This window comes from Crocuta crocuta, unplaced genomic scaffold (genome assembly GCF_008692635.1).
Source record: "Crocuta crocuta isolate KB4526 unplaced genomic scaffold, BGI_CrCroc_1.0 scaffold112, whole genome shotgun sequence".
NCBI lineage: Eukaryota > Metazoa > Chordata > Mammalia > Carnivora > Hyaenidae > Crocuta > Crocuta crocuta.
Genome location: NW_027528818.1, coordinates 5,821,743 through 5,845,569, shown reverse-complemented (window position 1 = coordinate 5,845,569; position 23,827 = coordinate 5,821,743). Strand labels below are relative to the sequence as shown.

Sequence of the window (23,827 nt, the reverse complement as noted above, 5' to 3'; positions counted from 1 at the left end):
ACCTGATTATCCACAGCTTTGAATTCTTCAGCTGCTTTTTGTCTTACATCTTCACCTTCTCTCCTTTGAATGGGACAGGTAGAGTAAATGAGAGGAATATATTCCAAGGCCCTCTAATAGTTGGGGGTGAAACATCTTCATGGAAACAACCTCACAAATAAACAATTTGAATCGGAAAGTTTCTCTAGCAGGAAACAGAATACATGTAATTGGCATACACATTCAAGCAGGTGAGTAAACTTTTTTCCCCCCTGGCTAACACAGCTTTGCATATTCATGACTGGACAGTTTTTCTACTGCACCAGAAATTACTGTATGTTAAGGTTTTTTACAAACTCCTGTCAATTCTGGGCACACCTGGGTTCTGCCACTAATTTCTTCTGACTACATTCTCATGTAATCTAATGGGATAAGCAGTTAATCTCCTTTCCTAGAACTCTGAGTGCTCTACCATTTCCCTCACTCAACTTAAATCCTGCCATGCCCTCCTCTCTATAGTCCTTGACTTTACCAAGAGCATAACCATTTGCTCAAACAGAAAAACACAGTCTTGTCATTGCAAAACAACACAACTTCTCACAAAATGCAGAGTTTACACATTTTGGACCTTTTGTGTGAGTTAACGTATGACAGGTTTCCTCTGAAGAATTCACGGTAATCCAGAGAAGATTATTTAAGGCTGAGTGGTCTCGTCTATTAATGTTTTCCTTAAATAGTGCGCCGAAGACCACTGCGTGCACTCAGTAATTACCGATCCAGGCACTAAGCACAATGGGTTTTATTCTCACTAGAGAGGCCGACTGGTAAAAACTCCAGGTTCAATACCCCCAAGTGGGCCACGTGTGATCAGCTCTACTTTCTGGGCCTAGGGGCATTAGCCAAACGAGCCCAGGGCACCAGAGTCCCGCGGATACCCTCACTTGGCCTTGGGGGCGCCTAGGAAATTCTCGGCGCCAAGGCGGTAGGAGGCCTCGAACTCCCACCTGCTCACTGACAACCACGCGCCAGCCAAGACTGAAGGCGGCAAAACCGCACGCGACCAGGAGGGGCTCGTCTCCAAGCGCCTCCCACGACGGGCGGCCTCTCCAGTCCCTGGCGCTGTCCCAACTCCCGGGATCCAGAGAATCCGGGGGAGGCAGGGGATACAGCCGACACCACAGACCCCCAGCTGTGAACCAAGGGAACCCGCTTCCATCTCCAACTCCGGGGAATCCCTAACGACGTCGACTACAGCGCGGAACCCGACACCCTAGCCTTCCGAAGACCTTACAGCCGTCACCAGGCGCACGCCCCCGTTTAAGGCGGCTCTTCGGCCCTCTCGCGAGAGAGTGCCCGGTGGTACCTCCTTCCTTTCAGCTGTCTTTCTCTCCCCGCCCCCAGAGTGATTGCGCGGCTTCCTCCCGAGNCTCGCGGTGGCGTAATCTCTCAGCCTTTCTGCGTCTCCTTTCCTCCGCCTCAGTTTGGGGCGGGTCCGGAGAATGGCTTCGGAGATGGAGTCGTCTCTCGAGGCGAGCTTCTCGTCCAGCGGTGTGGTGTCAGGGACTTCGGTATTTCTGCCGCCGGCTCGCTCACGTATCTTCAAGATAATCGTGATCGGTGACTCCAATGTGGGCAAGACGTGCCTGACCTACCGCTTCTGCGCCGGCCGCTTCCCGGACCGCACCGAGGCTACTATTGGGGTGGATTTCCGAGAACGAGCGGTGGAGATCGATGGGGAGCGCATCAAGGTGAGCGGATGGGGGGACTGCCCGGGAGGAAGGACGCCTCGGGTAACAGTTCCCAACCCTATACGGTGGGTTAATCGCTGGCCCTGTGCGAGGTGTGCGCTCCGCTGTTTCTCAAGCTGATGTAGAGATTGGAGTTGGAGACTGGAAGGATTTATCTATAACAAACTTCTAAGGCAGTGCTCCGCAAACTTTAATGCCCCGCGATTTACCTGGGCAACTTGTGTTTAAAAAAAAAAAAAAATCAGATTCTGATTTGGTAAGGACTCCGGTGATGCAGATGCTACTAGTCTGTGAGCCACACTTTGAGAAGCAAAGAGTGTAGAATGTATCCATTGGCAGTGTCTCATGTGTTGGGAGTCAGTGAAGTAAGACCGAAGGAAAAAATGAAATTTCTCAAGCATGGAAACGTCGTTTGATAAGTATCGTTTATTATGCCAGGCATCTGAACACTGCCCTAGATATTGTGGAAGTAAAACCGTGTTGCCTTTGAGGAAGTAGTTAGGCATTCTCTTGCATGCAGTTTTGCTACAGAAGTTTCTGTATGACATTGACTTGTTTAGAAAAATCTATTTTCCTGCAGAAACATTTTATACATGATAGTTCTACTTGGTTTACCTAAAGCGCATTCTTAGCGCCACTCTCTCCCAAGTCTTAATTCAGACCCCAGGAAAAGTTCTGCGTTCCTTATACTGCATTTACTTTTTTGCTTTAAATTAGGATGTTCTTTTTTTTTTAAAACAGTTTTTTTTTTAAATTTTAATGTTTCATTTATTATTCAGAGAGAGAGAGAAACAGAGCATGAGCAGAGGAGGGCCAGAGAGAGAGGGAGACACAGAATCCGAAACAGGCTCCAAGCTGTCAGCACAGAGTCCGAGACGCGGGGCTCGAACTCACGAACCGTGAGATCATGACCTGAGCCGAAGTCAGACGCTTAACCGACTGAGCCACCCAGGCGCCCCTAAATTAGTATGTTCTTTACTTAAGTTCCCTTGTGGGGGGACAAACAGACTCATGGCTTCATTGTTTCCCCCACATATTTGAAGGAAGAACAATTTATTTGTTAGTTCTCTAACCACTGCCCTTCCCCACCATCTCCAAAAGGGTTTAAATGCTAATGATGTAAAGGAGAAATTGGACCGAAAAGAAATCAGCCTTCTATAGGTGCCTTTGCCTTTTAGTTTTTACTTTAATTTGGTATCATCCCATTCAGATTGCCAGTGGTGGTCCTTGGGGTACACTGCAATAGGGAGTTAAGATCTGTATGCATTATAGAGGAAAAGACCTTACAGTAAGAAGAGACTGAATATTTTTCATCAGAATTAGGTTAGGCCCAGAAGCCTGGGGGTGACGAAGATAATGAGGCTTCTGAAGTTTGAGAGGGAGGTTAGTTTGGGAAAAGCAGAAGTCCTGGGAGAGAGTGCATGGGCTTTGGAGCCCACCTGACTTGGCTCAGATCTGAACCTATGAAAGGATAAGGATGGGCTATGTGTCCTCAGCAGGGTGACTACTTTTGCTCAGGACTGTCCCAGTTTTAAAATGAAGTCCCACACCCTGGGAAGCCCCTCAGACTCAGGCGAACTGAGGTGATTGGTTACTCTAGTCTCTAGATAGGTTCCTTAATCTTTCAGAGACCATTTTCTCTTCTGAAAAATTGGGATAATAATGCCAGATGAGATTAGCTGAGAGGATTAGATGAGAACATACAGGAAGCACCTGGTTCATAATTGATACTCTTAAGATGATTCTTCTTCCCTGGTGGCTTCTCATCATTGTTCCTCTTTGGCACCATCCTTTTTGTGGCTGTGCACCCAGAGTGTGAAGCAGAAATAAAGTAGGGCATATGCAGAAGGTAAGAGAAATTCCCCCCAAAAGCATGATTTTATTTATTTAAAAAATTTTCTTAAATGTTTTATTTATTTTTGAGAGAGAGAGAGAGAGACAGTATGAGCAGGGGAGGGTCAGAGAGAGGGAGACACAGAATTAGAAGCAGCCTCCAGGCTTTGAGCTAGCTGTCAGCACAGAGCTGGATGCAGGGCTTGAACCCACAAACCGTGAGATCATGACCTGAGCCGAAGTTGGACGCTTAACTGACTGAGCCACACAGGTGCCCCAATTTTAAAGACACAAGTAGGGGAATGGAGGCAGGGGAGGAGTTGGGATTTTTCTCCTTTACCTACTTTTGGGTTGCCATTTGCACTTTAATATGTCAGATGAATCAGGTGCAAATTTAAGAGATACTTATATTTGGCTCAGGTCATGATCTCACGGTTCGTGAGTTCAATCCTCACATGGAGCTCACTGCTGTCGGCACAGACCCGGCTTTGGATCTTCTTTCCCCCTCTGTCTCTGCCCCTTCTCCGCTCATGCTCTCTCTCTCAAGGGTAAATAAACATTTTAAAAAATCTTAAAAAAAAAAAAAAGGAGAAAACATTTTTTTTCTGGGATTATTCCTCCTGAGCTTTAGCCTAACATGTTTGGTTGGTAGAGACATAGAGATTGAGTTTCTTTTTTCTTCTTTTTAAGGCCTTAGCCATTGACTTGTACCTCCAGCTTTTAAGATTTGAAAGATTTTTATTGTGGTTGAAAAAGACTCTTACAGAAATATTCTTTAAAATTGTTTTTTGAGGGGCGCCTGGNTAAAAAATTGTTTTTTGAATGTTGGCTTATTTTTGAGAGAGAGAGAGAGAAACAGAATCCAAAGCAGGGTCCATGCTCTGAGCTGTCAGCCCCAATGGGGGCTCAAACTCACGGACTACGAGATCATGACCTGAGCTGAAGTCAGACGCCCAAGCAACAGAGCCATCCAGGTGCCCCCCCTTACAGAAATATTCTGAGAATTCTGTGGTAGAAAAAGATAAGACTTTATTGGTCATTTTTTCCCAAAGCTTTAAGAAACAAAGACATTGCAAAGTAGCCATATATTATATTTTGGACAATTTTTAAAAAAACTATGTTTTAGTGTCTTAAAAAAGAGCTTTATTCCATGTGCTGCTTCTGCTTTTTCTTTGTTAATCTGTAATGCATTTCAAGTGCTGCTATAATGTTCATAAATATTTTCTCTTTGGAAAATTTTTAGCCTAATCTGAAATGACATGTCTTTTCATTTTTCATCTTCAAGTGATAGCTGGAAAGCTTTATGTTACTTTACTAATAAAATGATATTCTAGACATTTTTATTTGGTAAAAGTGAGATACTGTTTTGAGTGTTTTTAACTGTGGACTAGAAATTTTTCAGAGAGCATGTCTTATGGCAGTGCCTTTTCAGAATCAGTTAAAATGTTTTATGAAATGTAACAAAGTCTATATTTGTAAGTCTGTTCCTGAGTACTATATATGTATGGTTGAAAGAGGAAAATCTTATTTGCAGAATTTTTGAAGTTGAAGAAAATTATAAAACGAATTCCTTAAATAAAAGCACATTTGATTTTTAAATTAAGACTCAACCCTAATCCTTATGTTCCATCCTTGTATGCGTATCCCCGTCATACCTCGCTATATTCCTTTAGTACGAGCATTTTACAATGACAGACACCAGCAGAATCATTAATGCCTCATGTTGCATTTAATCCATCTTATTAGGGGTCAGCAGTTTCTATTTGAACATTGGGATGGCTTACTTTACAGAGGTATGACATTTTGCCATGTTAATTTTTTTTTAATTTTAATGTTTTATTTCTGAGAGAGAGAGACAGCATGAGCAGGGGAGGGTCAGAGAGAGAGGGAGACACAGAATCCGAAGCAAGCTCCAGGCTCTGAGCTAGCTTCAGCACAGAGTCTGACGTGGGGCTTGAACCCACGAACTGTGAGATCATGACCTGAGCGGAAGTTGGACGCTTAACTGACTGAGCTACCCAGGCGCCCCCATTTTGCCACGTTAAATACAAGATGGTAATATTAACTAAAGGAAAATAATCAGTACCCCTCCCCCACTGGTACAACAAATATTTAATGAGTAATTGCATGAGAGGTGACATTTTTGTTAGTCACAAAGACTTATGATACACTGTAGGAGTTGGCAAAGTATGCTTGAGGGCCAAGTATGGTGTGCTGCCTATTTTTATATGGCCTGCAAGCTAAGAATGATTTTTACTTTAGTTTACTATTTTTTGAGTTTTTAAATTTATTTTGAGAGCAGAGGAGGGATAGAGAGGAGAGAGAGAATCCCATTATCAATGTGGAGCCTGACGTGAGGCTTAAACCCATGGACCATGAGATCTTGACCTGAGCTGAAACCAAGAGTCAGACGCTTAATCAACTAAGTTACCCAGGTGCCTCGATTTTTACTTTTTTAAGTGGTTGGGAGGAACATCGTAAGAATATGATTTTATGACAGGTGAAGTTGAAATTATGTGAAACTCTGATTTTAGTGTTTGTAAACAAAGTACTGAAACACAGCTATGCTCGTGTCTGCATTTTGGGCTTGCTTTTGTGCTACAGTGGCAGAGTTGAGTAGTTGTGACAGAGACTGTTAGACCCACAAAACCTGAGATATTCACTGTTCTGACCTTCTGCAGAAAAAGTTTGCTGACCCTGATACAGTTCATAAATGAATTACTGCCTTAGAGTAGGATAAGATTTATATACCTAAAAAGGTGACCAGCAAAACCAGGTGAAGAATGAGTGCCAAGTTACTGTTTGGGTGTGGGTGGAGGAATCCTTTGTGCTTGGAGTGCTGGGTGCGGTTTCACGGAGGGAGGGCAGGGCTTTTCTGATGAGGACCATTAGCAGGATGCTCCAGTCGGATCAGATGTTCTTGTGGAAAGGTGGCAAATGAGAAGAATATGCACGTATCGGTAGCAACATTTGTGAAGAGTTTGAAAAAGAAAGCTAAAGAGTCGACTTCAGGGGCACCTGGGTGGCTTAGTCGGTTAAGCATCCAACTTTGGCTCAGGTCATGATCTCAAAGTTCATTGAGTTTGAGCTCTGCTTGGGCATGGAGCCTGCAGATCCTCTGTCCCCCTCTCTTTCTGCCCCTAACCCACACGCAGGTGTGCATGCAGACTCTCTAAGAAATTAGTAAATATTAGCTGCGTTATAAAGAAAAAAAAGAGAGTCTAGATTTCATTTTATATGCATGGTAAAAAGGCCAGGTGTGGCATCAATTGAGAGTGAATCTAGAGTGAGATACAGTCTGTCCCTTGCCCTGGCTTTCTACCTACATTCTAGCCTTTGGTAGTCTTTCAGTGTCCGATATCACATCCATGAAGGTAACCTCCAAATCTTTGTCTAGCCCACCTTTCTCCCCATCTTACTCTGCATTTCCTGCTGTCTTCTAGACATGGCCATTTGGATAATCCCTCCTTTGCCTGGAATGTCTGAAGTGAGTTCATCTTCTCTGGCAAATGTGTTTCTCCTGTCTCTCCCCGCATCACCTAGGTTGTCCTGATGGCATCCTCCTCATCTTCAAGGCCTCCTTCCCTCTCTTTGGCTCCCTAAATCCAGCAGTTTCTCTATATGCATGATTCTCTCATCCGTCCTTTCTTCAAAATCCTAGTTTTCAAAATCCCTCTGAACTGTTGCAGCAGCTCAACTCATGTCCCATGGCCAGTCTTCAATGAACCTATTTTGTACGTTGTTGCCAAAATGCCAGATTAGTGTTGCACTTTAGGGAAACTAATGTTCTCTGCCTCAGATGCCCTAGGTAGTTCGCCATTGTATTGTAAAATTCTAACTTTTAAAATTAACGTAGGACTTTCTTCCTTTTGCTCCTGACTGCCTTTCAGACCTTATTTCCCACTAATTTCCTTCAAATACCCTAAAGTCCAGCCACTTGTTTGCTGATCCCTCCATTTTCCCCTTGCATGTCCTACTCTTTGCCTGGAATATTTCCTACACCTATATTTCACCACATGTAATCCTTCCCTATTCAATTCAGTGTGTCTGTCAAAAATATCACACCCCTCCTTCTCTGTTCTCTTTCTTCCCTATGAATTCCCTTTAGCAACTTACCTGAGACTTTAAATGATGTCTTTCGTCATTATATTATGTAGGTGTCTTTTCCTCTTTTATTAAGTCTTACTCAGTCTTACTCAGAGCAGGATCCATGTCTGGTGATGCCATAGACTTCTTCGAATGTCTAGCTCCGTTTATCTAAACTGTGGAGTACTCGGGATACATGTTGAATGTATGGAAACAAGGAGATCAGATGGTAGGCTACTCTGGAAATCCAAAATTGAGGTGATAAGAGAAACTAATGGAAATTAGGTAGCTGATCAAAGAAAGGGGGATCATTTGGATTAATACTTCTATCATTTTCAGTCAGGCAAAAACAGTTTAAATCAGTTTAGATCATCTCTCATTTTGGTAATAAAACTATTAAAAGAATTTGCATCAATAATAAGAATCTACTGTTAGGATTCTACAAATAGTAATGTAATTTTTGTTGGAATTTACTTTAATGGAATTTAAAGTAGAGATTTGTGAAATATTATTGAAATATGTTTCATGTTGTCCGTATAAAGTTTAAAATGGGAGGACTATCTATAGGAGCATGCATTAGCCATTTTCCATAAAATACCATTTTTTAATGTTTATTTAGTTTTGAGAGGAGAGAGAGACAGAGAAAGCATGAGTGGGGGGGTGCATAGAGAGAGAGAGAGAAAGAGAGAGAGAGAGACGGAATCTGAAGCAGGCTCCAGGATCTGAGCTTTCAGCACAGAGCTTGACACTGGGCTTGAACCCATGAACCGCGAGATCATGTCCTAAGCCAAAGCCAGATACTTAACCGACTGAGCCACCCAGGTTCCCCTAAAAATACTATTAAATTGGGAAAAATTGCTCTGAAAATACTTCCTAAATAAACCAGACAAAATTATGTCACTTCTTTAGTTTCCTAAGTGTTATTCTCCTTTGTTAAACACTGAATCACTCTACTCAAAGCGAAACCTCAAGACTTTTCTAAGCTATCATGAGGTTTGTTCTCTACCAAGTATCTCCCTATTGGTTTCTCTCTCTTTTGCTCAAGCTTTCACTTCCCTTTTATGGCTGACAGTGTTTTTCATCTGTCCTGTCCTTTTGCTGAGTCTCTCACCGCTCCTCCCGCAGTCCCCTTTGCCCTCGCCTCCGTGTTCCATGCGGGCTTGAAGGCCGCAGACCACATGTCAGGGTGCCTCTGCCTGAGCTCTTGTTTCAGCAGTTCTGTGAAGAATTTCTGAAGCTTCTTTTTAAATAATCCTTTGTAAGTACCTCATTAACTCAGTAATGCATTTTATGGCTTTCCAGTAAAGTGTGAGGAGTTATTATTTCATGGCCCTTGTTTCCTGGAAGTCTTGATATGGTAGAATGCATACTTATGAATTTTTTTTCTTTTTTTATTTTTTTATTTATTTCTAGGAGAGAGAGAGAGAGAGACAGCGTGAGCAGGAGAGGGTCAGAGAGAGAGGGAGTCACAGACTCTGAAACAGGCTCCAGGCTCTGAGCTGACAGTCAGCACAGAGCCCAATGTGGGGCTCGAACCCACGAACCGCGAGATCATGACCTAAGCGAAAGTCGGATGCTTAACCGACTAAGCCACCCAGGCGTCCCTATGTTTAGTTTGTTTTTATAAAAGAAGTGGTTGGTTGTTAGGGAAAACAGAAAAGTAGAAATGGGGAAATTGCCTTAAAGACAACAATGGTTAATGTATTGGTATATTTCCCTGTGTGCTTTTCATTTATTTACTTTTAGCTCCTAAGTATTCTCTGGTTAAAACATTATAAATCATTCTTCACTGATGAAATGGTTTTTGAATACCTGAACTACAGGAAATGTTAAAAGAGAGATCAGCTGCAGTTTCCTTGGACAGATTTTATATAGGTCATCCAAATTATTCCCCAAATATCTTTCTAAATACAGATACAGAAAGATATCTTTCTAGATAAAGATATAGTTTGGCATGGGGTTTTTTTTTTGGTCACTTTAAAAAACTGAAATATAATTCACATACCGTAAGATTTACCTGTTTAAAATATACAGTTTAGTGGCTTTTAATATATTCAGAGGGTCGTACAGTCATCATCCCTGTCTGATTCCAGAACTCCAAAAAGAAACCCTGGACCCATTTTAACAGCCACTCCCCATTCTTACCCTACCCTCAACCCTGGCAACCACCAGCCTACTTTCTGTCTCTGTGGATTTGTCTCTACTGCACATTTCATATACAGCGAATCTTATATGATTCTGTGGTGTCTGGCTGCTTTCACTTAGGATAATGTTTTCAAGGTTCATCCGTGTTGTAGCATATATCAGTACTTCATTATTTTATGTATTTATTTATTTTAATGTTTATTTTTGAGAGAGAGAGAGAGACAGAGTGTGATTGGGGGAGGAGTAGAGGGAGAGGGAGACAGAATCCAAAGCAGGCTCCAGGCTCTGAGCTGTCAGCACAGAGCCCAACACGGGGCTTAAACACAACGAACCATGAGATCATGATCTGAGCCGAAGTCGGACGCTTAAAACAACTGAGCCACCCAGGCATCCTGGTACTTTGTTCCTTTTTATGGCCTAATGATATTCCATTATTTGGACATACATTTTGTTTATTCCTTCATCAGTTGATGGATATTTGGGTTGTTTCTACCTTTTAGCTCTTACAGATACTGTTCTATGAACATTTGTATACAAGTTTTTATGTGAGCATATCTTTTCAGTTCTTTCATAATATACCTGGGAGTGGAATTGCTGGGTCATATGGCAACTTTTAAAAAATAATTTATTGAAGTGAAATTCAAATAAAAAAATTAACTGTTTTAAAGTAAATAGTTCATTGGCATTTAGTAGATTCATAATATTGCATAACCACACCTCTGTCCCATTTCAAAATATTTCCATCACTCTAAACTAAAACCCCTCACCCACTGAACAGTTTCTCCCCATTTCCCAGCCCTGGCAGTCACCAAGTCTGTGTTTCATGTCTATGGATTTCTCTCTTTGGGATGGTTTATATAAATGGAACCATAGCATATATGTCTGGCTTCTTTCACTTAGTGTATTCTGGAAGTTCACCTGTGTTGTAGCAAGTATCAGTACTTTATTCCTCTTTACAGGTAAGTAATAGTCTAACTTTTTGAGGAACTGCCACACTGTTTTCTAAAGGGGCTGTACTATTTTACATCCCTACCAGCAATGTATGAAGGTGCCAGTTTTTCTACATCTCTGCCAACACTTGTTATTGTCCATCTTTTTTTTTTTTTAACGTTTATTTTTGAGACAGAGAGAGACAGAACACGAGCTGGGGAGGGGCAGAGAGAGAGGGAGACACAGAATCCAAAGCAGGCCCCAGGCTCTGATCTGTCAGCACAGAGCCTGATGGTGGGGCTCGAACCCACGGACTGAGAGATTGTGACCTGAACTGAAGTTGGACCCCTAACCCACTGACCCACCCAGGCATCCCTTTTTGTTTGTTTTTTAATGGTTATCTTAATGTGCGTGTAAGATGGTATTTCATTTGTTTTTGATTTGCATTTCCTTGATTGCTAATGATGTTGAGCATCTTTTTATGTGTTTATTGGCCATTTGTACTTTTTCTTTGGAGAAATGTCTGTTCAGATTCTTTGTCAATTTCTAAATTGGGTAACCTGTCCTTTTATTACTGAGTTGTAAAAGATCTTGAGTATTCTGAATAGTAGACCCCATCACATATATTATTTACAGGCATTTTTCTCCCATTTTGTGAGCTGTCTGTTCACTTTCTTGATAATATTCTTTGAAACACAAACATTTTAAATTTTGATGAAGTCCAGTTTATTTTGTCTTTGCTTGTGCTTTAAATATCATATCTAATATGGTCTAACCCAGTGGTCACAAATGTTTACCCCTATTTTTTCTTAAGAATTTTATAGTTTCAGCTCTTAAATTTAGGTTTTTCATCCATTTTGAGTAAATTTTTCTATATGGTGTGAGGTTGGGGGTCCAGCCTCATTTCCTGTATATTGTCCCAGCACTATTTGTTAAAACAACTATTCTTTCCCGTATTGAATTATCGTGACACTCTTGTTGAAAATCAATTGACCACAGATATATGGATTTATTTCTGGACTCTTAATTTTGTTCTTTTGATCTGTATGTCTAATCTTACTCCAGTAGCACACAGTCTTGATTATTGTAGGTTTGTGTAATAAGTTAAAAAAATTTTGTTTTAATGTTTTATTTATTTCTGAGAGAGAGAGAGAGCATGAGCAGGGGAGGATCAGAGAGAGAGGGAGACACAGAATCCGAAACAGGCTCCAGGCCCTGAGCTAGCTGTCAGCACAGAGCCCGACGCGGGGCTTGAACCCACGAACTGTGAGATCATGACCTGAGCCGAAGTCAGACGCTTAACTGACTGAGCCACCCAGGTGCCCCTGTGTAACAAGTTTTGACAGCTATAGTTTGAAACATTTTTAATTGTTTGTTGAGTGTTTTTATTCTTAACCTGTTAGTGGGATAAGAAAGTTGTATTTCTTTTTTTAAAAGGAAAGTTGGATTTTTAAAGAATTAAACATTTACTTTATTAGCTCTTTGCATACACAGTGTAGTTAGTCTATGAATGCTTATTTTTTAGGTCTGAAACTAAATTTTACTTTCACTGTTGAAGAAGCTAAAGCCTAGAGGTAGACAGTCACCTGCTGGCACACAGTTGGCATTGAATAAATATTTGTTGATTTAAACAGACTTAGTTGTTAGTAGTTCCTAGTTTGCTGATAGTTGTTTGCTTCTATCTCTGATTTATATGATACTAAGTCTTTATGGCCTATTTGCCAATTATGTTGCTTACATCACAAAAGGACATTTGATAATAATTTATTTTGTGATGTGGTCTCTAGGTGTGTATTGAGGCAAAACCTTGTGATTTAGTGAGTAAATTGAGTGTAGGGTAAGAGTTTTAAACAGTGTACATGGTAAATAATTTTAGGATGTCATTTAGCTACATATAAGAGAAATTCAACTATAATGATTTAACCATGTAAGGTTTTACTTTTCTCATGGAATAAGGAGACCTGAGGCAGCAGTCTGTATGATGGTACCCTGTCAGCAGGATTCCAGGTCTAAGTAGACTTCTGTCGTTCTTATGTGTGGCTTTCTTCTTCATGCTCATATGATAATTGCTGAACCTCCAGTTATTGTATCCAGGTAGAAAGGGTATGGCGACAGAGGTGCAAAAGGCATGTGCCAAATGCTCCTCTTTTTTTTTTTTTTTTTTTTTTTTTTTCTTTAAATCACACATCCATAGTTTTCTTGGGACATCCCACTGAAAGACTGTCTACACATTATTGGCTAGAACTATGTCATTTTGGCCTCCTTTAGTTCCGGAAGAGCCTCAGAAATCAAGTTTGTATAGTACTTCATATTTCTGCCTAGAGCAGAATTTGGTTATTGTTAGTTAGAAAGAAAAGGAGAATATTAAGAAAATGGGGAAATTTGTACTTAAAAAGAACTACTAGGGGCACCTGGGTAACTCAGACCATTGAGCGTCTGACTTTGGCTCAGGTCATGATCTCAGTTCGTGAGTTCAGGGTCCATGTTGGACTCCCTGCAGTCAGTCTGTCAATGCAGAGCCTGCTTAGTATCCTCTGTCCTCCTCTCTGCCCCTTACCTGCTTGTGCTCTTCCAAAAATAAAACAAATACTTAAAAAAAGGAACTACCAAAAAAAAAAAGTAACTGATAAAAACTAGGGTAGTATGGGAGTGCCTGGGTGGCAGTCAAAAGAGCATNAAGACAATTAAGATATCATGGAAGAGATTGATGATCCATATTTTCATCTCTAATCACACTTTTAAAGTGTATTTATTCATTCATTACATCTTAATTGAGCACTGAATATATGTGCTGAGCACTTTATATCTTATATCCTACTTCCATTTTGGGCCATCTATGGAATCACCTCATTTCCCTCTACTTTGGTGTTGACAGCTCTGTGAGAAATCACCAGTTTAGGCTTCCAGTTCACACTTTCAGTATTTATAAATAGTACAAGTCTGTCAACCAAAAATTATCTAAGCAAGGGGCGCCTGGGTGGCTCATTTGGTTAAGCATCCGATGTCGGCTCAGGTCATGATCTTGTGGTCCATGGGTTTGGACCCTGTGTCAGACTCTGTGCCGATGGCTTATAGCCTGGAGCCTGCTTTGGACTGTGTCTCCCTCTCTCTCTCTCTACCCCTCCCCCATATGTGGTCTGTCCTCTATCTCTCTCTCTCTCTCAAAAATAAAAAAAAACATTAAAAATAAAGTTATCTAAGCAAATCTACCTTTAGTCTTTTCCACTGAGATCAGTATCCTCATCATTTAACTTCTTTAGGAAATAAAGGTAAGGGAATTCAGTCTTTTAAGATAATTATAACACAGGACTTATATTTAGCTTTCGATATTATTCTCTTCAACTCCCCCATATTTTGACTAGGAGATATTGGAATAGTCTTGTTGGTTGAGATGTTTAGGTTAAATAAGTGATTTTCTAGCCTTTTATAATTTACAAGGGGGCTTTTATAGATTATATATCTGTATATATCTATTTATATCTATCTATCTATCTATCTATCTGTCTATCTATCTATAGTTGTGGGGACTAGACCTAATGACTCTTAGTATCTGTCCTAAGTCTACTATTTTAAGTTAATCTAGTAAAAGGTAGAAAAGGGCATATAGTAACTAAATTTACATGGATTAGACAGTTAACATGTTTGTTAACACCTAATGTATTTTTATTTAATAGTTTAAAATCATTTTTTTAGGTAAATTTTCTCCAGACAAATTTAACTTACTGAAATTTAAATGCTAAGTTGAAATATTTGTTCTGATACTTGCATTAATTATGAGGTAATTAGTGTCATGAAATCTGGATCCCATAAATTATACTGAAAAGGTGTTATGGAAGGGAACAAAGTAATATAAGTGAAGAAGTACTAAAGACCATGCAGAGTTGATGAAAATTTTCAGTATGTATGACTGGGATGAAATTTTCAGTTTTCTCTCTTTTTTCATTTTCAGATCCAGTTGTGGGACACAGCAGGACAAGAGCGATTTAGGAAGAGCATGGTACAGCACTACTACAGAAATGTTCATGCTGTTGTCTTCGTGTATGATATGACCAACATGGCTAGTTTTCATAGCCTACCATCTTGGATAGAAGAATGCAAACAACATTTGCTAGCCAGTGACATACCACGGATTCTCGTTGGAAATAAATGTGACTTGAGAAGTGCCATTCAAGTACCTACAGACTTGGCACAAAAATTTGCTGACACACATAGTATGCCTTTGTTTGAAACCTCTGCGAAAAACCCCAATGATAATGACCATGTGGAAGCTATATTTATGACCTTGGCTCATAAACTTAAGAGCCACAAACCATTAATGCTTAGTCAACCCCCTGATAACGGAATTACTCTGAAGCCTGAACCAAAGCCTGCAATGACATGCTGGTGCTAAGTAACAGTCATTACACTATCAAATTTTGACTAAAGAAATACTTTTGAAGTATGACAGTGATAAGTCATAAGATTTAATCTCAAATATAATGGATCGTCCTGACACTTTACTATTTATCATTGTCATGCTAATTTTTGTATTTTGTATCTACTTAATTAAGTTTGTCATTGTGACAACACGGGAAAAGTTGGTTTTCATGTGAGGTTGAAATGAAGCAAAGGTAGAATGACTCACAACATTTTCCATTGAGAGCCCAAAGGAGGAGGCTTCAAATGAGAGCATGATGGTATTTTAGGAGTAAGTGACTGTGCCATCCTGTGTTCCTGGGATTGAAAGAACAAATTAAGAGTTTAGGATATACTTCCTAGGTATGTGCTTTGAATGGGAAGTGTTCTCAGTAGGATAAAACTGGTATTTGCCTCTCCCTAAAGTTCTTTCTCTGTATTATTGAGGTATTTAATTGCATTATTATTGGTACATTTTAGAGCCAAGACTATTTAGTTCCAGTGGAAGGAGAAGGCATGGAATGTTTTCTGGTTCTCAGTGCATAAAGAGTGACTTTTCCAGTGTTTCCAGATACTTGATATTTCTATTCAATATCAATCAGATCTTCAGAAGTCATAGTTCCTTTTAGAAAAATAATTTGAGTTGTTTTCGTACTGAGTTCTATTAAAATACGCAAAAATAAGACTGACTTTAATGAAAATGAAGTGACATATTAAGGTGCTTTATATTTTATTTTGATATCTTTAGTGAAAAACCAATTGAAAGCATTTGAGGAGTTGTAACTTGAGAGAAAATACGTAAACATGGTTCCTGGCTGCCACAGGAGACCTATTCTTAGCTTTTAGTAATTTCAAACTGTATATCTGGCATAGTATCTCTTGTTCTCCTCCACAGTCAGTCAATTTAATAACTAAAGGTTGAATTAACAACTCAACTTCTATTTAGAGTGTAGCTCTGAAGGCATACCGCTAATTGCTATGAGTCTACATATATTTCTGTGATGTGTTGTGTTATGGTATATCAGTTTTTAAAAATCTTTAAATTTTATGGTCACAACAAACTATTCCTTCCCAGTATGAAAAATAAATCAAATATTGAAAAATACCTTGTCTGTCTCCCTCAGTTGTGGAAAGAATAGTTCAAGAAGCTTTTTTTTACCCTAAATACTTTTATTTTGAATTTGAGACTTTGCACATTGAAAATAGTAAGCTTGCATATAAAGCTATTACATGAATGGAATGTAAGCCATGAACTTTAACTGAAGGGTGCACATTCACTAATTCTGATAGATTGCCATCCTTGATAATTCTAGAAGTAATTAAACCAAAAGATGATTGTACTTAAAATATTTTCAGAACGTGGTAAATCAATTAACTATGTAATCTAATGTAATTTGGGATTTTTGTTGAATCATTATGGTGGTCCTAACTGGATAATATAATTATAAAAACAAGATTATTCCATCAAATGAACTAACTGAAAGTAATAATTTTAGAAAATAATTATTCAGTTTTAAATATTAGAGCTTAAGGAAAAACAAGTTGGCATTATGTGTGTTTAGGGAGATTAATCCACTTTGTTGCTGGAATTAAAAATGGTTTGAATTTAAATTAATGTTGACTTGTAACTATTTTTATAGTAAAACAATGACAACTGTGCTAATTGTGGTGGGTGTAAGAGTTTTTTAAAGAAGGGAATCTGTTTATTGCTTTTAAAACACTTTCTGAAGTGTGGGAAGGAAGTTTACAAACTTTCCAAGCACATTTCTGTTTTTAAGTGCTGTTAATAATGGTTAAAAAAATAATTTAACTTTATTTCTTTTTGTAAGAACTTAGTAATAGGTATCCTTTACAGTTCTGTGAAAGGACTTATTTTTTCACTTTAATATTTATTAATTTTGAAATATTTGTATCTCATTTGTAATGATTTACTGTTTTAATTTTTTCTACATATGTTTTTATTTTTTAAAAGAGCATACTTATCAGTTGGGGGTAAAGCTTTTAGATATTTTCCAGAATATTTATAAAACACTTCATTGTTGAGAAACCACCTCCAGAATGGTGGCTATCAAACAATTATAAATTTTTAAAGCACAAGTTACACATTTTGTAAGTCCTATGTGAATTTATTTTAACTGTGACCTTTAATTGAAAACATCAGATATGTTTTGGAAGAGTCTTAATTTGAGAACACTGACAGAAGCTAACCCAGAGTCTAATGTACTTAATATTAATCATGATGCTTTATTGACAGTATATTGCTAATATGTTTCCTCATGAAATCTTAAGTTAAATAATTTCATTGTGGAATAGTGTCACTGTAACGTTTCTCTTATGAAGTTCAATAAACCAGGTTTGCCATAAAGATACTGTGTTTTATTCCTTTTATTTGGTTATTAGAATGATTGCAGAATAAAACAAAAAATTTTTGTTTTTTTCCCCCCTGGCCTCCAGGTAATGTATAATACATTAGAAACAAACAAACAAACGAAAACTAACCTGTTGGGTTTTTATTTGGAAATACATTTGGGGTTAAAGAACTTTTCAGAAAGGGCAACCAGGGTGACTCAGTTAAGTGTCCGACTTTGCCTTAGGTCATGATCTCATGGTACGTGAGTTCCAGCCCCGCATCAGGTTCTGTGCTGACAGCTCAGAGCCTGGAGCCTGCTTCAGATTCTGTGTCTCCCTCTCTTTCTGCCCCTCCTCCACTTGTGCTCTGTCTCTCTCAAAAATAAACATTAAAAAAATTTTAATTAAAAACTTTTCAGAAAAAAACCCTAAATACTAAAATTGGTTGATAGGGTAGGTTTTTAATTTGTGTGGCTGAGCAATTAGCTCATTTAAGAACACTTCAGGGCAAACAGCAAATACTGTAAGAGAGGTTGACATCTCCAGATTTTGAGGCAAAACAACAGAATGAATAATTATAAAATATATGAGAAAAAAGAGAAGGAAGTACATTGTAGGTATAAAATTGCACTTTCTACATTCAAGTGACTGATTCAGGCCCTTTAGGAGAGTGGATGGGGCTTGGGGTCTCTGAAGTTTGTACTGCTTTACGTGGCCAGTTTATTTCACACGTAAGTTACTCTTCTGCTCAAACACAAAATTATTCACAAAAGACTGCTTTCTTAATCAGGTATTAAAACAAGTTGGTCAAATTTTTGGGGGGCAAATTTGCAGAGCCTATGTGGGAAGTGCTACTTGGTTTGAATAATCTGGTTTATCAAACATTTGTGAAGTATTTGCCGTGTGTTTTTCAGTTATGCTAGGCATTGAGCTATGTAAATTAATAAGACTATGTCCTTGAACTTATATAAAGTGGGAATTCTACAATATAATATGGTCAATGTAATCAAGGAGACAAATACTTAGAACAGTGAGCACAGAGAATGGAGCCATGTTTTGACTTTGAGGCAGGGGAGTGAGTGCTGGTGAGAACAATGGGAAATGAGACTATCAAGACAGGCTGTGGTTGAGCCACCATGTTGTCATGTATGGGGTAGGGGGGTGGATTAGGACTGACTTGGGTGCAGATATCAGAAACTGAACTAGCCTACTAGGGGGGGATTTATTGAGAAGAGTCTGACTCCTCCCACTGGATTGCAGGACAAGGATGCAACTGGANAACCTCCACACTGTTTTCCAGAGGGGCTGTACCAGTTTACATTCCCACCAACAGTGTAGGAGGGTGACTGGGCTCCAGCTTCTGTACACATCTTCATTCTCTCTCTCTTTTATAACTGGATTTCTCCCCTTTCCTGGTACAGTTGGCAGAAAATGTGGACAGATTGCCTCTGAACTTTTGTATGCTGCAGGCATTCAAAGAGAAATGAACTGATTGTCAGTCCTGAGTCGATATTTCTGGAATGGACTATTTTTGGCCTGGCTAGAATCAGATACCCAGCCCAGGACTAATAGCCTAAAAGAAAAAAAAATCAACTAGGTAATTTCCATATTTGGATATTTGGGGGTAGGGAAGGAATTTTGGAGAAAGAAAGGGAAAAAGGATAGTCACATGAAACATTTGAGCTTTACTCAAATGGGTAACTAATTAAAGTGCTGAAGCAAGATAGTGAGTGGGACCATCAGACTTATGCTAGAAATTCCAGGGGCAATGGTAAGGGTCTGTAGGAATGGAACCATGGTGGCCGGGTAGTTTACCATAAGAGCCTAAAGAAAACGTTTCACTGGGACATTGGCAGAAGAATATAGATTGGAGATATTTCAGGGTTAAAATCCCTAGGAGTTGAAGACTAATTAAAAAAAATTTTTTTTAATCTTTATTTTTGAAAGAGAGAGAGAGTGCGTGCAAGCTGGGAAGGGGCAGAGAGAGAGAGGAAGACACAGAACCTGAAGCAGGCTCCAGGCTCTGAGCTGTCAGCACAGAACCCGATGTGGGGCTGGAACACGCGAACTGTGAGATCATGGCCTGAGCTGAGTTCAGATGCCTAACTGACTGAGGCACCCAGTGGCCTCAAAGACTAATTAAATATAAGTTATTAAGGCCAAGGTCAGAAATTTAATTTCACAAAGCTGTTAGTATGGTTCTTCCCTAGAGCTGCACACTGCATGCATATATGTAGCTAGATGTTTTTAAAATGAATATTTTTAGCCTTATTTTTTGGATTATTGTATTGCTTTAATTTGCCTATATCAAAAGTTTGATTCCTGTGATCTTTCATTTTCATATTTATTTTTCAAAATTATGAGTCAGATGAAACTTCTCATTTAAAATTATTAACTTTAATGCCTTACCCTAACGCTATTAGTTATTTATACTTTTTAAAAAAGTGTTTATTTTTTTTTAAGTTTATTTATTTTGAGAGAGAGAATCCCAAGTAGGCTTTGCATTATCAGTGTGGAGCCCTACTCCAGACTGAAAGTCATGAATTGCGAGATATTGACCTGAGCCGAAACCAAGAGTTGGACCCAAAAGACTGAGCCACCCCAGCCACAAAGGCACTTTGAAATTGTTTAATTTTAATTAATTACAGAAGATTTTGTGTACTTTTCTTGGAGTCCTGGAGCATTCTTTAAGTTCTAAAACAAAAATTGAATTTTCATTTTGGTCCTTCATTCCACAGAATTAACAGAATATACAAAAGCATTTCATTACTTCTCTTGGCTCCTCAATCGTTTGAGAGTTCTATTTATCTATAAAATATGACAAGGGCTTCTTTTTCTCTAGGAAGTACATTCACATGGTTCAGTATTTGGACCATGTACAAATGAGTAAACAGTGAAGTCTCCTTCCCACTCCTCTCAGCTTCCTGGTTCTTCACAAACAATCAGGATCATAAATTTGTTGTTGTTTTACATAACAACACAATATCCTGAAGATGAGTTCATATTAAAATATACAAGCATCATTCTCACTTAGGCCTCATGGAATTCTTTTAGCCATAATTTATTTAGACAGCACTTTATTGGTGGACATTTAGGTTGTTTCCAGTCTTTTGCTATTCCAATCAATATTGAGATGAATAACCTTTTACATAAATCATTTTGTAAAAGTGTGAATATATCTGAAGGGCAAATTCCTAGAAGTGGCATTGCTAGATGAAAGGTCTATGCATTTGCAAGTGAGATTTCCTTTTTTTTTTTTTTTAATATTTATTCATTTTTGAGTGCTAGAAATTGAGCCTGGGCTGGGGATGGGCAGAGAGAGTGCAGAGGATCCAAAGTGGGCTCCTCCTTGCTGACAGCAGTGAGCCCAATGTGGGGCTCCAACTCACGAACATGAGACATGACCGAGCTGAAGTCAGATGCTTCATTGAGCCATCCAGACACCCCACCAGTGGAATTTCTAATTGCCCTCCTCAGAGGTTGCACTGGCAAAGGGAAGAGTCCCTGTTTCCTTATACTGTCACCAATGCAGTCTGTTATCAAAGTTTTTGATCTTTGCAGATCAATAGGTGAAAATTTGCATTTCTCTTATTGTGAATGGGGTTGAACATCTTTTTAACAGTCATTCTTATTTCCTTTTCTGTTGAATTGTCTGTTCATATCCTTTGTCCTTTTTTTTTTTTTTTTACTGATTTGTAAGAATACTTTATATATTGTGGAAGTTAAACTTTTTTGTGATAGGTGTTTTTAAATCTTTTTCTAGTGCACTCTTTGCCAATTGAAAGTTTATAATGGTTTTCGCATGAAAATAATAATTTTAATTTGTCAAACCTAACAGTCATTTTTATGACTTTAGTTCTGTGTCACAATTAGAAAGACCTTCTGTATGTCCGGGATAACATAAGAATTCTCACATGGTTTCTGTGTCTCCCTCTCTCTTTTATGGTTTGTTCTTTTTTTTCACATATAAATATTTGATCCATTTGAAATTTATTGCAGTGAAAGATATGAGATATGAACCTAACTTTTTCTTTTTAGATGACACCTACTTGGTCTAACACTGTGTTTTGAATAATGTGTCCTTTCCCCTCGAACTTGAGGTGCCTACTTGATTATTTCCTAAATTCTGTATGTATTTGGGCTTATTTTTGGATCTTCTCTGCTGTTCCATCAATCTACCTATTCATGTGCCATTTGTTTTAATAATATTAGGTTATTATTTTCAAATCTGGTAGGATTAGTTCTGTTTTTACTATCTTTTTCCAAAGTTTCCCTGGTTCTTGCTTATTTCTCCAACTCAGAATTAGTTTAAGATTGAAAGCCTAGAAAACAAAAAAAATCCTGCTAGTATTTTTATTAAATCTATGTTCAATGTTGAGGTTAAAGAGAATTGCTATCTTTATGCTTTGAGGCTTTCTGTTCAAGGTCATGTTGGGTCTTCCCATTTCCTCCACTGTTCTTTTGCATAATTCTGGAGCAATTAGGAAATTTTTTTTCATATAGCTATTCCTCATTTCACAAGAGGTTTTTTTTTATTATTTTTAATATAGTTTATTGTCAAGTTGGTTTCCATATAACACCCAGTGCTCATCCCAACAAGTGCCCTTCCCCATGCCAACAACCCCCTTCCCCTACCCCCCACCTCCATCAGCCCTCAGTTTGTTCTCAGATTCAAGAGTCTCTCATGGTTTGCCTCCCTCCCTCTCTCCAACTATTTTTCCCCCTTCCCCTCCCCTCTGGTCCTCTGTTAAGTTTCTCCAGTTCCACATGAGTGAAAACATATGGTATCTTTCTCTGCCTGACTTATTTCACTTAGGATAAACACTTGAGTTCCATCCAAGTTGCTACAAGTGGCAGATTTCATTCTTTTTCATTGCCATGTAGTATTCCATTGTATATATAAACTGCATTTTCTTGATCCATTCATCAGTTGATGGACACTTAATCTCTTTCCATATTTGGCTATTGGCACATTCTTATCAATGTTTTATGTATTTGGGTGTTTCTGAATTCAGTGCATTATACTTGTTAGCTCTTCCTGATGGATAGACCCTGAAATTATTATATAATGCCCTTCTTCATCTCTTGTTACTGCCTTTATTTTAAAGTCCAGTTTGTCCGATATAAATATGGCTACTCCAGCTTTCTTTTTGATGTCCAGTAGCATGATAGACGTTTTCCCATCTCCTCACTTTCAGTGAATGCGTCCTCAGGTCTAAAATGGGTCTCTTGTAGACAGCAAATAGATGGATCTCATTTTTTAAAAATCCATTCTGCTACTCTATGTAAATGTATTATTATTGAAAAATACGGGCTTAGAGTTATTATGTTCTCTGTTAGATTCATGCTTGTAGTGGTGTCTCTGGGACTTTGTGTTCCTTGCAACATTTCCCTCATAGAGTCCCACAAGAGGTTTATTTTTGATATTTAATTTTTTGGTTGCCCTTTTAAGTTATGTTTGTGGGATTATTAAGTGTTCTGAGAATGCGTCTCAGAACTATTCTACACATTTGGTCAAGATGGAGAAATTGGAGGGGCACCTGGGTGGCTCAGTCGGTTAAGTGGCCGACTTTGGCTCAGGTCATGATCTCACAGTTTGTGGGTTCGAGCCCCACATTGGGCTCTGTGCTAACAATGAGGAGCCTGCTTGGGGTTCTCTCCCCCGCCCACCCCCCCCACCCCTGTCCTGTGTGTGTCTCTGACTCTTTCTCTCAAAATAAATAAATAAACTTTAAAAAATTGGATCCAGATAGTCTTCAGTCTTAAACAATTAGAATTTTGGACAAAACATATGAAGTACCAGTTTTTAGACACTAGGCAAAAGGGAGCACAGGCCTTAAAATCCCAGAAAGAAAGTTCTGAGAAATAAATTTGGCATGGTAATTTACTCCCTCAAAAATCCTAGCCTCTCTTACAACTAGGTATGGCCAGATGCCATGGTTCTGGTCAAAGAGATGTAAACACATGCCTGCCAGGTATTCCCAGATAAGGTTTGCTTTCCTGTAAAGAGGACAATCCTTTCCTGTTTGCTTCCTTTTTGTTTTGTTTTGTTTGTTCCTGCATTATACACGAAAGGGAAGCTGGAATGGGTATGGGTGTTTTATCATTACAAAAGAGTCTGAAAAGAAGAATAGTCTGGACAATGGCATCCAATAGCTACTACACCAGCTCAGGTTTCTTACCTCATGACTTCTGGTGAGAAGAATGATCCCTATTGGAGGTTTCAGTTACATGTAGCTGAACACAACCCTAGTTGGAAAGACACTTTAGGTGAAAGAGTGAAAGAGGCTTGGGGACACTGGGATTAAGGCTTCTGGAGAAAGGCTGATCTAATGCACTTTAGGAACTGTGCATGTGTAGGC

At 38.9% G+C, this 23,827-nt stretch overlaps 1 protein-coding gene across 1 annotated transcript; it reads left to right on the top strand.

Moving 5' to 3' along the window:
- Positions 1-1,412: 1,412 nt before the first annotated feature.
- RAB33B (RAB33B, member RAS oncogene family) lies at positions 1,413-17,481 on the top strand. The gene is made up of 2 exons (XM_077755960.1): positions 1,413-1,727; positions 14,671-17,481. The coding sequence occupies exons 1-2, from the start codon at positions 1,479-1,481 to the stop codon at positions 15,109-15,111; spliced, it is 690 nt and encodes a 229-aa protein (XP_077612086.1). The 5' UTR covers positions 1,413-1,478; the 3' UTR covers positions 15,112-17,481.
- Positions 17,482-23,827: the final 6,346 nt, after the last annotated feature.